This window comes from Hyperolius riggenbachi, chromosome 1 (assembly GCF_040937935.1).
Source record: "Hyperolius riggenbachi isolate aHypRig1 chromosome 1, aHypRig1.pri, whole genome shotgun sequence".
Taxonomy (NCBI): Eukaryota; Metazoa; Chordata; class Amphibia; order Anura; family Hyperoliidae; genus Hyperolius; species Hyperolius riggenbachi.
In genome coordinates this window covers 246,944,845-246,963,033 of record NC_090646.1, presented here as the reverse complement: position 1 = coordinate 246,963,033, position 18,189 = coordinate 246,944,845, and the positions used below count along the sequence as shown (strand labels likewise).

The following is an 18,189-nucleotide window of genomic DNA, read 5'->3' as shown; positions in this document are numbered from 1 at the left end:
AGGTCAGTGTGGGTACTTGGAGGTCAGGTCAGTGTAGGTTCTGGGAGGTCAGTGTGGGTGCTTGGAGGTCAGGTCAGTATGTGTGCTTGGAGGTCAGGTCAGTGTAGGTTCTGGGAGGTCAGTGTGGGTGTTTGGAGGTCAGGTCAGTGTAGGTTCTGGGAGGTCAGGGTGGGTGCTGAGAGGTCAGTGTGGGTACTTGGAGGCCAGGTCAGTGTAGGTTCTGGGAGGTCAGTGTGGGTACTTGGAGGTCAGGTCAGTGTAGGTTCTGGGAGGTCAGTGTAGGTTCTGGGAGGTCAGGTCAGTGTAGGTTCTGGGAGGTCAGTGTGGGTACTTGGAGGTCAGGTCAGTGTAGGTTCTGGGAGGTCAGTGTAGGCTCTGGGAGGTCAGTGTGAGTGCTTGGAGGTCAGGTCAGTGTAGGTTCTGGGAGGTCAGTGTGGGTGCTGAGAGGTCAGTGTGGGTGCTTGGAGGTCAGGTCAGTGTAGGTTCTGGGAGGTCAGTGTGGGTGCTTGGAGGTCAGGTCAGTGTGGGTGCTTGGAGGTCAGGTCAGTGTGCGTGCTTGGAGGTCAGGTCAGTGTAGGTTCTGGGAGGTCAGTGTAGGTTCTGGGAGGTCAGTGTGGGTGCTGAGAGGTCAGTGTGGGTGCTTGGAGGTCAGGTCAGTGTAGGTTCTGGGAGGTCAGTGTAGGTTCTGGGAGGTCAGTGTAGGTTCTGGGAGGTCAGTGTGGGTGCTTGGAGGTCAGGTCAGTGTGGGTGCTTGGAGGTCAGGTCAGTGTAGGTTCTGGGAGGTCAGTGTGGGTGCTTGGAGGTCAGGTCAGTGTAGGTTCTGGGAGGTCAGTGTGGGTGCTTGGAGGTCAGGTCAGTGTAGGTTCTGGGAGGTCAGTGTAGGTTCTGGAAGGTCAGTGTGGGTGCTTGGAGGTCAGGTCAGTGTAGGTTCTGGGAGGTCAGTGTGGGTGGTGAGAGGTCAGTGTGGGTGCTTGGAGGTCAGGTCAGTGTAGGTTCTGGGAGATCAGTGTAGGTTCTGGGAGGTCAGTGTGGGTGCTTGGAGATCAGGTCAGTGTAGGTTCTGGGAGGTCAGTGTAGGTTCTGGGAGGTCAGTGTAGGTTCTGGGAGGTCAGGTCAGTGTAGGTTCTGGGAGGTCCGTGTGGGTGCTTGGAGGTCAGGTCAGTGTAGGTTCTGGGAGGTCAGTGTGGGTACTTGGAGGTCAGGTCAGTGTAGGTACTGGGAGGTCAGTGTAGGTTCTGGAAGGTCAGTGTGGGTGCTTGGAGGTCAGGTCAGTGTAGGTTCTGGGAGGTCAGTGTGGGTGGTGAGAGGTCAGTGTGGGTGCTTGGAGGTCAGGTCAGTGTAGGTTCTGGGAGATCAGTGTAGGTTCTGGGAGGTCAGTGTGGGTGCTTGGAGATCAGGTCAGTGTAGGTTCTGGGAGGTCAGTGTAGGTTCTGGGAGGTCAGTGTAGGTTCTGGGAGGTCAGGTCAGTGTAGGTTCTGGGAGGTCCGTGTGGGTGCTTGGAGGTCAGGTCAGTGTAGGTTCTGGGAGGTCAGTGTGGGTGCTGAGAGGTCAGTGTGGGTGCTGGGGGACGGAGAGACACTAGGATTTAGGCCAAAGTGCTGTGTGGGGGCGGGGCTTACCGGACGTGGTGGGCGGGGCTTACCGGGAGTGGTGGGCGGGGCTTCTGTCCGTGGCCAGGCGATCTTTATTGAAAACTTCTCTTCTTGAGGTCTGGCTGGGTGAGCCAGCCCATCACCTCAGTCATCTTGCCTCCTCCATCTTCAGCAGCACCAGGCCTCCTCCATTCCCAGCATGCTACCTGCAGCTCCTCCTCCCAGACCCTCCTTAGCTGGATGGCAGCCAGCCTGGCCATGTCTTTGTATGCACCACAGACCACCCACAGCAGGCATGTCGGGACTTTGGGGTGGGGCCTACCGGGGGAAATCCCGCCCTCCCATTGGCTCAGTCTGACACTGGCTTCACCCTCCTCTGTGATTGGCTGGCATCATCACTTGCTGCAGCAGCCGCTCGCAGTTACCAGACATGACATGCTGGGAGCAGGGGGCCTGTAGCGGAGCCGCAGTAAGTGAGCAGGGGGCCCGGGCCCCCCCTTGGGAGCCTCAGGCGGCTGGGCCCATCACTTTTGTATCGGCTGTCCCCCCCTGATGGCGGGGGTGGGTGCCGCCCCCGCAGTTTTGCCGCCTGAGGCAAATGTTTCACCCCGCCTCATGAGCGGGCCGGCCCTGAGTGTAGTGTGACTGGTGGGGGATCAGGAGTCGGCATGGTGAAGTGCAGTGTAGTGTGACTGGTGGGGCATCAGGAGTCGGCATGGTGTAGTGCAGTGTAGTGTGACTGGTGGGGGATCAGGAGTCGGCATGGTGTAGTGCAGTGGAGTGTAATTGTTGGGGCATTAGGGGTTAGCATAGTGTAGTGCAGTGTAGTGTGACTGGTGGGGGATCAGGAGTCGGCATGGTATAGTGCAGTGGAGTGTGACTGGTGGGGCATCAGGAGTCGGCATGGTGCAGTGTAGTGGAGTGTGACTGGTGGGGCATCAGGAGTCAGCATGGTGTAGTGCAGTGTAGTGTGACTGGTGGGGTAACAGAGGTTAGCATGGTATAGTGCAGTGCAAGTGTTGGGGCATTAGGAGTTAGCATAGTGTAGTGCAGTGAAATTGGTGTGGTATTAGGGGTTAGTGTTGTGTAGCTGAAACTGGTGGAGCAACAGCGGTTAGTATAACTGGTCAAAGTAGATAGAGTCAGCTTGGGGGGAGAAGGTCTACAAGATGCCCCTGCACTATAGACACACCAGGTTTAGTGTTTTTTTTTTCTCCCTGGTTCTTGCCCTCTAAACCTAGGTACGTCTTATAGTCTGGAGCATCTTATCGTCCAAAAAATACGGTAATTACTGCATATGAGTTTTGTAATGTAAACAATCTTTGTGACAAATTTGTATTTTAGAACAGAATTAAAATAAGTAATGAATGTACATGACAATACTTATCTAAACCTAATTTTACGCTATTGTAATCACACTTAATTATATGTACAGCAACATTTTAACACAATGTCACTTTCCTTTTATTCTGATTCATTATTATCTGACAATTTCAAATATATTAGCATGTTGCATTGGAGATTGTCACGTTTCCATTCGTAGTCTCTTTTCCTTTCTTTTTTCTTGTGTGCTACATATACTGTAATTGCTTAACAGCTTACAGCATTTTACATAACAATGCACCTTAGAACATATGCTTTTTTCAAAAACTGATGTTTTAGCTTATTGAAAGTCAAGACTTCCATGAATCCCAGGGGAACACAGGACATTGCATGTATCTAGAAATAAAATATCGTAAGATGCTTTCGATTCTAATGGTGCCCATACATGGTACAATTTTTTTATTTAATTTTTTTCGATTAGATAATTTAGTTCAATTATACAGTTAGATCGGATATAAAGATTTTCCAACATGTCCAATCAAATTTTTATATAAAAATAACAGGATAATCGTTCATTTTTCTTGATCGAAAAAAATATTATTTTCGATACAAAACGGGTAAATTGAACATTTTTATAGTACCGTGTATGGGCACCACACAAATGTTTAATTTCTCAAGGTTTGAGATTGTGATTTTCATAGTATATGAGTACATTAACCATGCCATCTGCACTAAAGGAGTCCAGAATTCTGTAGATCATACAAAAATACACTCACCTAAAGGATTATTAGAAACACCTGTTCAATTTCTCATTAATGCAGTTATCTATTCAACCAATTACATGGCAGTTGCTTCAATGCATTTAGGGGTATGGTCCTGGTCAAGATAATCTCCTGAACTCCAAACTGAATGTCAGAATGGGGAATAAAGGGGATTGAAAGGGAACCTTAACTGTGGGGGGAAAAAAAAGATCACTTACCTGGGGTTTTCCCAAGCCTCCTGCAGCCGTCCTGTGCCCGCGCCGGTCCTTCGGTGCCCTCCGGTGCCCTCCGGTCTCCCTCCATGGCTAAGTTTCGTTTTCAGCCGACTGCCAGTCGTCCTCGGGCAAAGCGTTCTCTTCTTCCGCATTCCCCGTCATAAAGAGCCGTAAAGCGCGTCCGCATGACGCGTCTTGCGTCATGCGGACGCGCTTTATGGCTCTTTACGATGGGGAGGCTTGGGAAAGACCCCAGGTAAGTGAATTTTTTTCCCCTCACAGTTAAGGTTCCCTTTAACCACTTGAGGACCCCCCCTTTACCCCCCCTTAAGGACCAGCGCTGTTTTAGGTGATCTGTGCTGGGTGGGCTCTGCAGCCCCCAGCACAGATCAAAGGGCACTCAGAGCGATCAGATCGCCCCCCTTTTTTCCCCACTAGGGGGATGATGTGCAGGGGGGGTCTGATCGCTCCTCCTGGCTGGCATTTTGCGGGGGGGCACCTCAAAGCCCCCCTCCACGGCGAAATCCTCCCCCTCCCTCTCCTACCTGACACCCCCGGGAGATCTGGGCTGCACAGGACGCTATCCGTCCTGTGCAGCCAGTGACAGGACGTCCCCTGTCACATGGCGGCGATCCCCGGCCGCTGATTGGCCGGGGATCGCCGATCTGCCTTACGGCGCTGCTGCGCAGCAGCGCCGTACAAATGTAAACAAAGCGGATTATTTCCGCTTGTGTTTACATTTAGCCTGCGAGCCGCCATCGGCGGCCCGCAGGCTATTCACGGAGCCCCCCGCCGTGAATTGACAGGAAGCAGCCGCTCGTACGAGCGGCTGCTTCCTGATTAATTAGGCTGCAGCTGGCGACGCAATACTGCGTCGCTGGTCCTGCAGCGGCCACTTTGCCGACGCACGGTATAAGCGTGCGGTCGGCAAGTGGTTAAGCAATTTTGAGCGTGGCATGGTTGTTGGTGCCAGAGGGGCCAGTATTTCACAATCTGCTCAATTACTGGGATTTTCATGCAAAACCATTTCTAGGGTTGAAATGGTGTGAAAAGGGTAGAATGGTGTGAAAAGGGAAAAACATCCAGTATGCGGCAGTCCTGTGGGCGAATATGCCTTGTTGATGCAAGAGGTCAGAGGAGAATCGGCCAACTGATTCAAGCTGATAGAAGAGCAACGTTGACTGAAATAAACACTCGTTACAACCGAGGTATGCAGCAAAGCATTTGTTAAGCCACAGCATGCACAACCTTGAGGCTGATGGGCTACAACAGCAGAAAACCCCACCGGGTACCAGGGTTGCCAAGCGTCCGTATATATACGGACAGTCCGTATTTATGACCCCAAAAAGGCACTGTCCGTACTTGTCCGTATTTGAGATCAGGCGTCCGTCCAATGAGTGTCATTTTCACAGCGATTGCTTCTGCGCATGAGCGCTTCGCTGTACACAGGCTTGCTGGCTTGTGCGGCTAAACCAGGTCCTCCTCTCTGTCCCCTGACCCCCTCCCTTCTTTCCTCCCTGGCTCCTTCCAATGAAAACAACAGCTGTGCTTCTCTCCAGCCAATTAGAAGAGAGGCAGCTGGGCCCGCCCACGGTATGTCACATCCTCCAGCCAGGCACCACGAGGAAACGAGGAAGGAAAGAAGGAGCAGCCATGGCCATACAGAGCATACACTGGGGCTGCCTGACTGAGACTGAGGCACCACTGCCTGCCACCGACCATCAGTGACACTTTGTCCAGTGCAGTGGCTGTGTGCTCCTGCTCCAACCACTGCCACCCACGCTGGCTGTCTGCCCGCCTCACTCCAGGACCAGGATGGGTCAGAATCAGGAGGATGACCAGGACTCAGGAGCCGCAGTTGGATGCTGGTAGGAGGATCACCCACCCTGTGTGAGTGCCTGCCTGTATGGGGCAGTGGGAGTCACAGGCAGATAGAGAGAGAGAGAGAGAGAGAGACAGCCTGGGCCTGGCTGCTGCTGGCTTGAAAAGATCTAAATATTAGGGTGGGGTATCATTGTGGTGGTGGGTGGATGGGATCACACTCTGTGAGTGCACAGTCATTTTAGTGCTGCTGAGTGAAATTATGGGGTTTGGATGATGATGATTGATCATCAGAGTGACAGTCTGTGGCAGCTGGCAGGTAAATTAGGAAGAGTGATTGAGGGTGGGAGGGGTTTATGCAGTTTAGAAATGGGTGTTTATGGAGGCAGTGGAGGACCGGGATGACATGTGGATGTGTGCTAGGATGGGGAGCAGGAAAGGGATGAACATGATGTGGGGCTGAGGGAGTTATAAGGGGATGATTTGTGCAAGGATGGGGGAGCAAAGGAGAGACAACAGATAGATAGGGGCATCACACACTGCAGAGATGGGGTGTTGCTGGAGAAAGTGAAAGATGAGGACCAGGATGATGACTGCATAGTTTCTCCATATTTGTTGCAAACCGATTATGCCGGTTGTGGCTAAATAAAGGGAAATACTGTTATTTTAAAGGACCACTATCTTGAAAAAAGTAGGCAATTAAAATCTGACAGGACAGGTTTTGGGCCAGTCCATCTCCTTATGGGGGATTTTCAGGGTTTTCTTTGTTTTCAACAGCATTTCATGAACAGCAGTTGCAAAGTCTAACAAAATAGTGTGTAAGTGATTAGGGAGGCTGGCTGGTATCTTACTATTTTGGCAGTTAGACTGCTGTTCAAGAAATGCTGTTGAAAACAAAGAAAACCCTGAGAATCCCCCATGAGGAGATGCACTGGCCCAAAACCTGTCCGCTCTGTCAGATTTTAACTGCCTACATTTTTCATGATGGTGGTCCTTTGATGTAGAAAATGGCAGTTGGAAAAAGCTGTTATTTCCCACCACAATGCAACAAGATTCACAGACAACAAACTGTCAGGTCTGGAAGCACGGACACAGGAGGACTCCGCAGCACAGGGATTTTATTATATAGGATTGTATGAATCAAAGTCAGCAATAAAAAAAAACAAAACAAAACACAGAGAACCCAAAATGTAGTTCCCCAAAAATCCTGTTGCTGGCTCCGCCCCTGACTCCGCCCCTGACTCCGCCCCCTGTCCGTCTAAAATTTGGGGTGTCCAGATTTTTTGACCATCTTGTCCAGGAAAAATTAGAATTTGGGTTGGCAACCCTGCCGGGTACCACTCATCTCCACTACACTTAGGAAAAAGAGGTTACAATTTGCACGAGCTAACCAAAATTGGACAGTTGAAGACTGGAAAATGTTGCCTGGTCTGATGAGTCTCGATAGAGTTAGAATTTGGTGTAAACAGAATGAGAACATGGATCCATCATGCCTTGTTACCACTGTGCAGGCTGGTGGTGGTAGTGTAATGATGTGGGGGATGTTTTCGTGGCAAACTTTAGGCCCCTTAGTGCCAATTGGGCATCGTTTAAATGCCACGGGCTACCTGAGCATTGTTTCTGACCATGTCCATCCCTTCATGACCATCATGTACCCATCCTCTGATGGCTACTTCCAGCAGGATAATGCACCGTATCACAAAGCTTGAATCATTTCAAATTGGTTTCTTGAACATGAAAATGAGTTCACTGTACTGAAATGGCCCCCCACAGTCACCAGATCTGAACCCAATAGAGCATCTTTGCGATGTGATGGAACGGGAGCTTCGTGCCCTGGATGTGCATCCCACAAATCTCCATCAACTGCAAGATGCTATCCTATCAATATTGGCCAACATTTCTAAAGTATGCTTTCAGCACCTTGTTGAATCAATTTCACATAGAACTAAGGCAGTTCTGAAGGCGAAAGGGGGTCAAACACTGTATTAGTATGGTGTTCCTAATAATCCTTTAGGTGAGTGTATGTAATACTTTATAGGCGGTACCATGGTACAAACAGCTCTGTCTGTCAGCTGAGACAATCAGGTTAGCCAAATCCAGCAAGAATATACCAGCAAGGTGTCGCCCAAATGTCCAATCACTTCAGTTAGTGTCTCTGCTGGTGGAAATCCTTCTGCTTTGACAGGTAGTAACAAACTGCTTCTCTGCTATGCACTTATTTCTGATGACATTATGGTGATCCATTACTAGCAATGCCTTGCTAGGGCCAGAGCTATCTGTGTTATGTGCCTATCAGACATGAAGTTATGGTGCTGCTCCCTCTCCCACTGTGAGTCCTGCAAGCTATGTGATTATAGGGAGCTGCTGCTAATACAGATTTTGATACTTAAAGCACCTGTGCATGAAAATAAATTAAATTAATTTAATGCTTTTGCTGCCAAGCTCTTGCTCTAAAATTGCACCTCTGGTGCTCAAACTGCTTTAACATTTTCATTTTATGTAAAAAAAAACCATAACATTTCGAACTGAAAAGTAAGAAAAGACCCCCTAAACTATTTATTTTTTTAATGCATTGAATCTGTAGGATCAAAATACAGTATAATCATTTTAGTATGTCATACAATCATTGGCCCCAATTCACTACCACATTACGGCATTCGGTAATACAGAAAAAATTACCAACTAATGAGATAAAATTACCAACTTGTGCAGTAAAAACCTCAAGAAATGTCAAGAAATTGCAATTCATAAAGGTTTATGCATTTTGTAAATCAAACAAATGTGTTCAATATTTTTCTCCAGCTCTTAGCAGTCAATAACTCACTCTCTCCTTGCAGTAACATTGACAGACAGTCAATAGGAAGAGCCAGGCAGCCAATAGGGAGAGCTACACAGCCCTGCTTCTCACTTTGATTTGGTCTGATACTCTGGAAGGCGGGCATTTCACTCTCACAGAGCAGGGGAAGGTGACAATTTTTTGAGGCTTTTCTGCATCCCTTTAGGTGTGCATATCTGTATTCTGGCATACAGAAGAGCTCCCTCTGGTGGCTGCAGCACATCTAAAGCGATGACAGGATGCACATGAAACCCCAACTCATGCACACCGCTTCCTGCCTGACTGCTGACCTGCTCCACAGCTGGTAGGTGATACTTGCTGAGCAGGGCTTAGTGATTTGAAGCATGTTTGTTTAGTAAATTACAAACTTCTACCACATGCCAGGAAATCTTAGTGAATTTGGTAAAAAAAGTGTAAAATACTGTACTGATCTGAGGTAGATTTCCAGAGTCAGCGCACGCCGTGTGCGCTGAGCAGAGGAGAATCTCCACAATCACAGAAGCAGAGTACCCAGTAGATAGATGTATATATGTGGAGAGGAATTCCAAACAGCAGGTGGTGCTGTGGAGCACAGAGAAACAAAATCTCTGCACATCCACAGATGTCAGATTGGAATTGTACAACTTGAGACAGAACAGAACAAACAGAAACAAGACAGCAAGACAGAAGAGGACTGGAACAGAAAGAGACTATGTGAATGTCTACCAATCTAGTCGCCGCCCAGCGACGGTAGACACTTCACATCAGAACAGGACAGAGTGAGAACACCAATCGTAGGAGAGGCGATTGTAACAGAGACACAAGACTGAGTAAAGACAGAACATAGGTGTAGTAAGAAAGACACAGCAAACCATACAATCAGAACGCCAAGGAAAATAAGAAACGCACTAGATAAATGCGGTCGCCGCACGAGAAGCGCAACAGCGACAAAACATGTTAATGGCGCGGTCTCCGCACGATAAGCGCAACAGAGACAAAAACGCGCCAACCCTGACTAACTAATGAACACAGAAAACACAAACAAACAAATAACAGAAACGCTTGCTAATCGGTTGCCTTACCTCAGGCAACAGCAAACGTTGGCTCCAGACCGACAGACAAACAGGCAACAGGAACTGGTCAAATAGGATCCCCTACTCTTCCGCAAGAGCGAGTGCGATCTGTACACAGGAACAGGACTGAAAGGATCCACTGCTCTTCCGCAAGAGTGAGTGCGATCCGCAAGACAGACAGAAGGAGTAACCAGTAGCAACCGCAGCTAAGGTTATACTCCAAGCTTCAGACAAAAAAGACCCACCGCCTCTAACGCTAGGGTGAATGCGATCTAAGACAGACAGAAGGAGTAACCAGTAGCAACCGCAGCTAAGGTTATACTTCAAGGTTCAGACAAGAAAGGCCCACTGCCTCTAACGCTAGGGCGAACGCGATCTAAGACAGACAGAACGATTTACTAATAGCCACCGCTGGCAATAGTACAATCGCACAGACAAGACAGAATAAGCAGTACAAATTAAACACAAACCTGACTGCACTAAACAAATTAACAAACAGTAACCTGATGACGAGCAAGGAATTCTGGGAGGAAGTGACATTTATACTCAAAACCCTCCAAGGAAGCCAGCAAGCAATTTGCATGACAAGTGGATGCAAATCCATCCACAGCAGCGAGCTGACAGAAAAGGCCTGTTTTCCCAGACTTGCATTGTGTAAGCTGCATAAGAAACTATCCAAATGTCCAGGGAAACAAGGCCAGCAGAGCAGATCGTGACAAATACCGAATGCGGTATTTTACTGACCAAAATTATTTTATCAAACTGCCCTTAGTAAATTTAGGCCATTGTGTCAATTTATGCAATTCATTTTTTTAATTAAATATATGTTAAAATCCTTGCTGTTACTTACAAAAACTCTTCCATATTGCCACTAAATATAAAATATGGTACTCTACGTAGTTAATAAAGAATATATACACACTTTCATAATTGGGAAAAAGTGAATACACCAAATTATGAATAAGTCACTTATAATTAAAGCAAGCCTGAATTAAAATACATGTATGATATAATTAATTGTATGTGTAGTACTAATGGTAGATAGAACATTAGTAACATAGAATAGAGTTGTTTAATTTTTTTTCCAATTAAGGGCTTTATTTTTAAGACAGCAGCCATGTCAGTTAATATACATTTTCTCAAAAACTACATGGTCTTTTTGAAACAGGAAATTAAAAAGAATGGCACACTGCTCCTGTTTAAAAAATGACTTGTACCGAATAAACTGTAAAATGTTTTTTCTCAAAGATTTAGGCCCGGTTCACATTAGCGGTCGCCGTCCGGAATCGCCATGCCGGAGCCGGACCGCATGCAGAACGGACGGAACGGACGCACGGCATAGCAATGAAAGCCTATGCGTCCGTTCACATGCGTCCGTTTCGTCCGGACCGGATCCGGACCGGATCCGGACTCCGGCATAAGACCCAACATGCGCTATTTTTTGGTCCGGCTCCTCCGGCAGCCGTATCCGGAGCGGAGCCGGACTGCACCATCCGGCCAATACAAACCAATGAGAACCGGAGAGCGCACAACACACTGGCTAAAAATCCGGATGTTCTACCCCACTTCCTATGCGTATTGTAGTGGCGATTTTGGATGGGGACACATGGGCAAGCATTTTGGAGTGCAGCAGCAGTGACTTTAAACGTGCTGGAGATGTTGGCAGTATGTCGGAGGTGGAGGTGAGTGCTAAACAGCGGAGGGCCTGATTCCACAGGTCCACCTTCTGCTGACCTCCCAGACCCCAACATTTTTATTCGGTTTCTACTATCTTTTGCCAAACGGATCCGGATCGCATCCTGATGAACACCTGATGCAACCTGACCGGATCCGGATCAAAACCGTACGGTTCCGATCCGGATCCGGTCAGGTCATCCGGTCAGGTCATCCGGTCCGTTTGGCAGGGAACCGCAAGTGTGAACCGGCCCTAAGATTGAGCAAATGTAACTTTTTTCAACCGGTTTTCAATTAAAGATTGTTATATTGCTTTAATTGATTTAAAATAGCCGCAATATTTTTTTTTATATTTCTATATTTTCTGAATTCTAACTTTATGCTTGAAAGAAAGATGCCGGCATCATCAAATATCTTCTTATGCTCTTTTATTCATCCAAAAACAGCGTAGCCATCATAGCAACGTTTCAGAGAACACTTCTCCTTTGTCAAGCTAAGCCACGTTGTAATACACTTAATATACATTCTTTCACGCTTTATATATAGGACATGGTAGGTAATCCACCAATAACATGGGAGATTGGTGTTTAACCAATCCCTCAGGTCCGCTGCTAGTCGGACCTGATGGGAAACTTCATAGCTTTAAGCCTATTGGGCGCTGATAGGAGAACCCGCCTCTCCCCTCTTTTAAATCTATTGGTCGCCACCATGAGCCACCGCTAACCATGCCGCGCCTCCTCCTGCGTGCACCGCCCACCATCTCCGCGAACAGCGGACCTGATGGGGAACATCGCAGGGTGACGTGGGCGGGAACAGCGTCATACGCTTGTCCACGCCCCGCCAGAGGTGCAGCCAATGATGTGGGCGCCGTCGACCGTCGGCACCTCGCATCACCCGCGATGTAAACAAAGCGGCAGAGCGTGCGGCGAACTATACAAGTCAAGGCGATCATATACTTTGTTACACAAACACGACACTGGCAGAAAGCCATAAATAGAGGAAGCTGGGAAGGGAAGAGAAATAAGGAACAACAGGGGAACACATACTATAAATAAATACCATAGTAGCGTAGATTGTCATGTCATACACATGAATAAAATTGCAATTATAAGTGCAGCAGCCCAAGGGGAGGTACCTACAGAAACGGCAACAGATCTAACTCACGGTTTAAACCCCGTGGTTCCATGGTATCGAGTTTTTTTTATCCAAAAAGCCTCACGCCATAATAACTTCTTGATCCTGTCACCACCTCTTCTAGGGGGTGAAACCTGCTCCAGAATCATGAATCTAAGTTGAGAGACATTATGTCTAGCTAGAGAAAAATGATAAGGGACTGCCTGATCAATTAAACTTTCCCGTATTGCGTGTTTGTGGGATGAAAGTCTCACTTTCATTTTCTTAGTGGTCTGGCCAATGTACAGAAGGCCACAGGGGCATTTAAGAGCATATACTACATACATTGAGTCACACGTGTGACATCCTTTAATCTTAAATTTAGTGCCCCTATGGGGATGTATAATTTCATCGCCTTTAATGACCGAACTGCAGTGAACGCAGTTCAAGCAAGGGAAGGTACCTTGTCGAGTAGAAACTGATTTAGGGGGCGGATTTGCATCTGCATGTACCAATCGGTCCCTAAAATTTGGTGCTCTACGATAAGAGAACAGGGGAGGATTCACAAAATGTTCTATGTCTGGAAAGCTGTCGGACAAATAGTGCCAATGTTTCCTAATAATTTTAGATACATTATTACTGGCTGTAGAGTATCTGGATACAAAGGGTATCCTATTTGACATCTGTCTATTATTTCTTTGTCTGCCGCCATTGCCCAGGCACCTCCCATGGGCTGCCTGCACAACATCAGGGGGATAACCCCTCTGTGTGAACTTTAAATGCATCTGAATAGATTTTAAAGAGGGGAGAGGCGGGTTCTCCTATCAGCGCCCAATAGGCTTAAAGCTATGAAGTTTCCCATCAGGTCCGACTAGCAGCGGACCTGAGGGATTGGTTAAACACCAATCTCCCATGTTATTGGTGGATTACCTACCATGTCCTATATATAAAGCGTGAAAGAATGTATATTAAGTGTATTACAACGTGGCTTAGCTTGACAAAGGAGAAGTGTTCTCTGAAACGTTGCTATGATGGCTACGCTGTTTTTGGATGAATAAAAGAGCATAAGAAGATATTTGATGGTGCTGGCATCTTTCTTTCAAGCATCAAGTTAGCCAGGAGTGCTGCCGGGCCTTGCCAAGGCACATCACACAGTTACTACAGAGGGGTGCCTCACACACCTTTACCAGTTATGATGTCACAGCACACAGCGAGTGCACCCTCTGGCTTAGACGTGGAGGACGCTGATATGGAGGCCCTGATTCTCTCCTATACACCTGAGGAGGCATCTAGAATCATCTCACAAGTATCAACTGAGGTAGCCTACCTCAGTATGGCGGATGAAAGGGCGATCCGTAAACAAATCATCAAAATCTCCAAGACGTATGTCACATTTGAGTTGCACGCCAAGACACTGGCGGAATATTATAGAACTAAACGGATACCAAGAGGCATGAGATCCAATGTAGCCCCTATTATGTTCCCTGCCGATCCAAACTTTTGCCACAGGTGGAGCCTAATTTGGAACAGAGCTTCCTTTGACTCCATGCTTTTGACCATTGAGCGCTTACAACAAGAGCTACCTAAACTGGCTACCCAACGCCAGACATTGAAGGAGAAACTGATGACCTTGATCTCCAAGGAGGAATATGAGAAATTTGATCTTGAACTCATTATAACAGTTGATTGTCATCAACAACAAATTGAAAACATAAAGAGAGATAAATACCAACGTGATGTTCAGGACTATAGCTCCGGATACGTGTATCAGTGGCAGAGACCAATACGCTCCGGCAGACCTATACGCAGACCCCGGCCAGGACCTATACCAGGCCCACAACAGGGAACAGGCCAACAGGATTCCTCTGATTTTTTAACAAGCTCTTCCCAGGAAGGCCTCTCAGATCACCCATCAAGCGCAGGAGGAGGCGCAGGGGCGGGCGGAGGCGGGGGAAACATCAGGGAGCGACTCAGGTCACGACAAAACAAGCCCTACAGGAGAACATAGTGATCAATATTTCCTCTACTGTCCTCACTGCCTCGCAGTTGTCTGCACTCAATCATGGACTTTCATTTGCTCCGGCACATTTCCCTGAACCTCTGGAATTAGACATTGATTTGCAGAGATTTTTTCGCTCTATTAAACTTAAATATTATTTCTCCATCCCAAGAGAATTTCCTTCGGCAATTTCCTTGCCAAGTGAGACAGAAAAGCTATCACTGAGTGAGTCTGGCCTGAGGGTTAAAAGCAAGTTCCAGCCACCCTCTTGTCAAATCATAGACATCTTTATTAAAAAGGTCCAGGATGATATGGACAATCTAATGCGTAGCAATAGACTCACTGGATTGAAGATACAGAGAAACATTACACAAGCTGAGAACTTAGCTATCCAACAATTAGCTGCAAATCCGGCCATAACTATAAAACCTGCCGACAAGGGCGGGGCCATTGTCGTCATGGACACTACAATGTACCGTGGAGAAATATTAAGACAGCTTACAGATCAGACCACCTATCGGGTCCTCTTGTGTGACCCTTTACAGGAAATACAGACTAAAATAGCTGAGACAGTCTCACGGGCTGTAAAACAGTCCATTATTGATGAGAAACTTGCTAGTTATCTCATTCAGGACCATCCCATTACCCCGGTAATGTATGTCTGTCCAAAGATCCATAAGAGACTTGATAACCCCCCAGGTAGACCTATAGTGGCGGGGGTAGAATCAGTGTTTGCCCCCATTGCTAAATATCTGGATAGGATTTTACGACACTATGTGATATCACAGAAGTCTTACTTACGTGACACTCCTATGTTCTTGAAAGTGATCCGTAATGTACAGTGTATTCCGGATGATTGTTGGTTGGTTACTATGGATGTTGAGAGCCTCTACACCTCCATCCCACATGATGGGGGTGTGGAGGCTGTCCGACATATTTTGGAGGTTGCTTCTGATTACTCTAGGGAACAGGTTGATTTTGTGTGTAGATTATTGGAGATTGTCCTACAGTATAATTACTTCCGATTTGAAGATACTTTTTACATGCAATTGAGGGGCACTGCTATGGGGTCGAATGTGGCCCCGTCCTACGCAAACATTTACATGGGCTCATATGAACAGATGTATGTATATACCAGCACTTTGTTTAAAAAACATGCCCTACAGTGGTTAAGATATATAGATGATGTTTTTTGCGTGTGGGCGGGACCACATTCGACCCTAGACTCTTTTGTCTCGGAACTAATGGACCAATGCCATGACATTAGACTTACTATCCACAGCTCTAGAGAGAGGATCAGCTTTCTTGATACCATGGTCATCAGACAGGATGGCCGTTTGACCACCGACCTTTTTGTTAAGCCCACGGATGTAAACTCCCTGTTGCATTTTGGGAGTTTTCACCCGTGGGCCACCAAGAGGTCGGTTCCAGTTAGTCAGTTTCAGAGGGTGCAGACAATTGTAGAGGATGAGACAGTGAGGAAAGAGAGAATAGACCAGATGCATTTAAAGTTCACACAGAGGGGTTATCCCCCTGATGTTGTGCAGGCAGCCCATGGGAGGTGCCTGGGCAATGGCGGCAGACAAAGAAATAATAGACAGATGTCAAATAGGATACCCTTTGTATCCAGATACTCTACAGCCAGTAATAATGTATCTAAAATTATTAGGAAACATTGGCACTATTTGTCCGACAGCTTTCCAGACATAGAACATTTTGTGAATCCTCCCCTGTTCTCTTATCGTAGAGCACCAAATTTTAGGGACCGATTGGTACATGCAGATGCAAATCCGCCCCCTAAATCAGTTTCTACTCGACAAGGTACCTTCCCTTGCTTGAACTGCGTTCACTGCAGTTCGGTCATTAAAGGCGATGAAATTATACATCCCCATAGGGGCACTAAATTTAAGATTAAAGGATGTCACACGTGTGACTCAATGTATGTAGTATATGCTCTTAAATGCCCCTGTGGCCTTCTGTACATTGGCCAGACCACTAAGAAAATGAAAGTGAGACTTTCATCCCACAAACACGCAATACGGGAAAGTTTAATTGATCAGGCAGTCCCTTATCATTTTTCTCTAGCTAGACATAATGTCTCTCAACTTAGATTCATGATTCTGGAGCAGGTTTCACCCCCTAGAAGAGGTGGTGACAGGATCAAGAAGTTATTATGGCGTGAGGCTTTTTGGATAAAAAAACTCGATACCATGGAACCACGGGGTTTAAACCGTGAGTTAGATCTGTTGCCGTTTCTGTAGGTACCTCCCCTTGGGCTGCTGCACTTATAATTGCAATTTTATTCATGTGTATGACATGACAATCTACGCTACTATGGTATTCATTTATAGTATGTGTTCCCCTGTTGTTCCTTATTTCTCTTCCCTTCCCAGCTTCCTCTATTTATGGCTTTCTGCCAGTGTCGTGTTTGTGTAACAAAGTATATGATCGCCTTGACTTGTATAGTTCGCCGCACGCTCTGCCGCTTTGTTTACATCGCGGGTGATGCGAGGTGCCGACGGTTCGACGGCGCCCACATCATTGGCTGCACCTCTGGCGGGGCGTGGACAAGCGTATGACGCTGTTCCCGCCCACGTCACCCTGCGATGTTCCCCATCAGGTCCGCTGTTTGCGGAGATGGTGGGCGGTGCACGCAGGAGGAGTCGCGGCATGGTTAGCGGTGGCTCGTGGTGGCGACCAATAGATTTAAAAGAGGGGAGAGGCGGGTTCTCCTATCAGCGCCCAATAGGCTTAAAGCTATGAAGTTTCCCATCAGGTCCGACTAGCAGCGGACCTGAGGGATTGGTTAAACACCAATCTCCCATGTTATTGGTGGATTACCTACCATGTCCTATATATAAAGCGTGAAAGAATGTATATTAAGTGTATTACAACGTGGCTTAGCTTGACAAAGGAGAAGTGTTCTCTGAAACGTTGCTATGATGGCTACGCTGTTTTTGGATGAATAAAAGAACATAAGAAGATATTTGATGGTGCCGGCATCTTTCTTTCAAGCATCAAGTTAGCCAGGAGTGCTGCCAAGCCTTGCCAAGGCACATCACACAGTTACTACAGAGGGGTGCCTCACACACCTTTACCTGAATTCTAACTTTAAAATAACTTGTAGTTTAATAAAAATTATTTATCGCAAACCATATTTGTAGCTTGATACACAAATCCGCATCTTTCTTTACTGTTGCATGTTATTATTTGTTCTTTAATTTGATCTATTATCCTACTAGCTTTAGTTGAAGCATTCCATTCTCTTTTCTCTACTCATAGTGCATTGACAGTCTGCATACCTTCCATACCTCATTAAACACTTTAAAATGGTTACAGTACAGTACATGTTGTTATTTCTTCGTTTGTACCAGGAAAAAATCAAAATAATTATTTTCTTTATCCTAAACCCCTCAGGTATCAGGCTCAGTTCCAGATATATTTTGAGGGTATTTTATGCCACTATAGCCTTAACCTCCCTGGCGGTAAGCCCGAGCTGAGCTCGGGCTATGCCGCGCAGGGGGAGATCTCAGCCCCTGGTGGGGCGATTTTTAATCTGTAAATTGCTGTGCGCGCAGCCAGCACTTTGCTAGCCGCGCGCACAGCTTGATCGCCGCCGCTCTGCGGCGATCGGCCGCACGCAGCGGCGAAAGAGGGCCCCCCCCCGCCAGAGCCCTGCGCTGCCCGGACCAATGAGTTCCGGGCAGCGCTATGGGCTGGATCGGAGGTGTCTGACGTCAGGACGTCGGCTGACGTCCATGACGTCATCCCGATCGTCGCCATGGCGACAGGAGAAGCCAAAC

At 47.2% G+C, this 18,189-nt stretch overlaps 1 protein-coding gene across 3 annotated transcripts in view; it reads left to right on the top strand.

Annotated features, from left to right (window-relative positions):
- The window catches only part of LOC137504278 (melanopsin-B-like), a 222,715-nt gene that overhangs the window by 35,079 nt on the left and 169,447 nt on the right, over nt 1-18,189 (top strand). Inside the window, exon 1 of one of the 3 annotated variants that reach the window (XM_068232481.1) lies at nt 8,795-8,852. The exons of the other annotated variants lie outside the window; for them this stretch is intronic. Coding sequence (XP_068088582.1) covers nt 8,809-8,852 — 44 coding nt within the window. The 5' untranslated portion in view covers nt 8,795-8,808. Of the gene's footprint in view, nt 1-8,794; nt 8,853-18,189 lie in introns of those variants that run through there. 3 annotated transcript variants of the gene reach the window in all.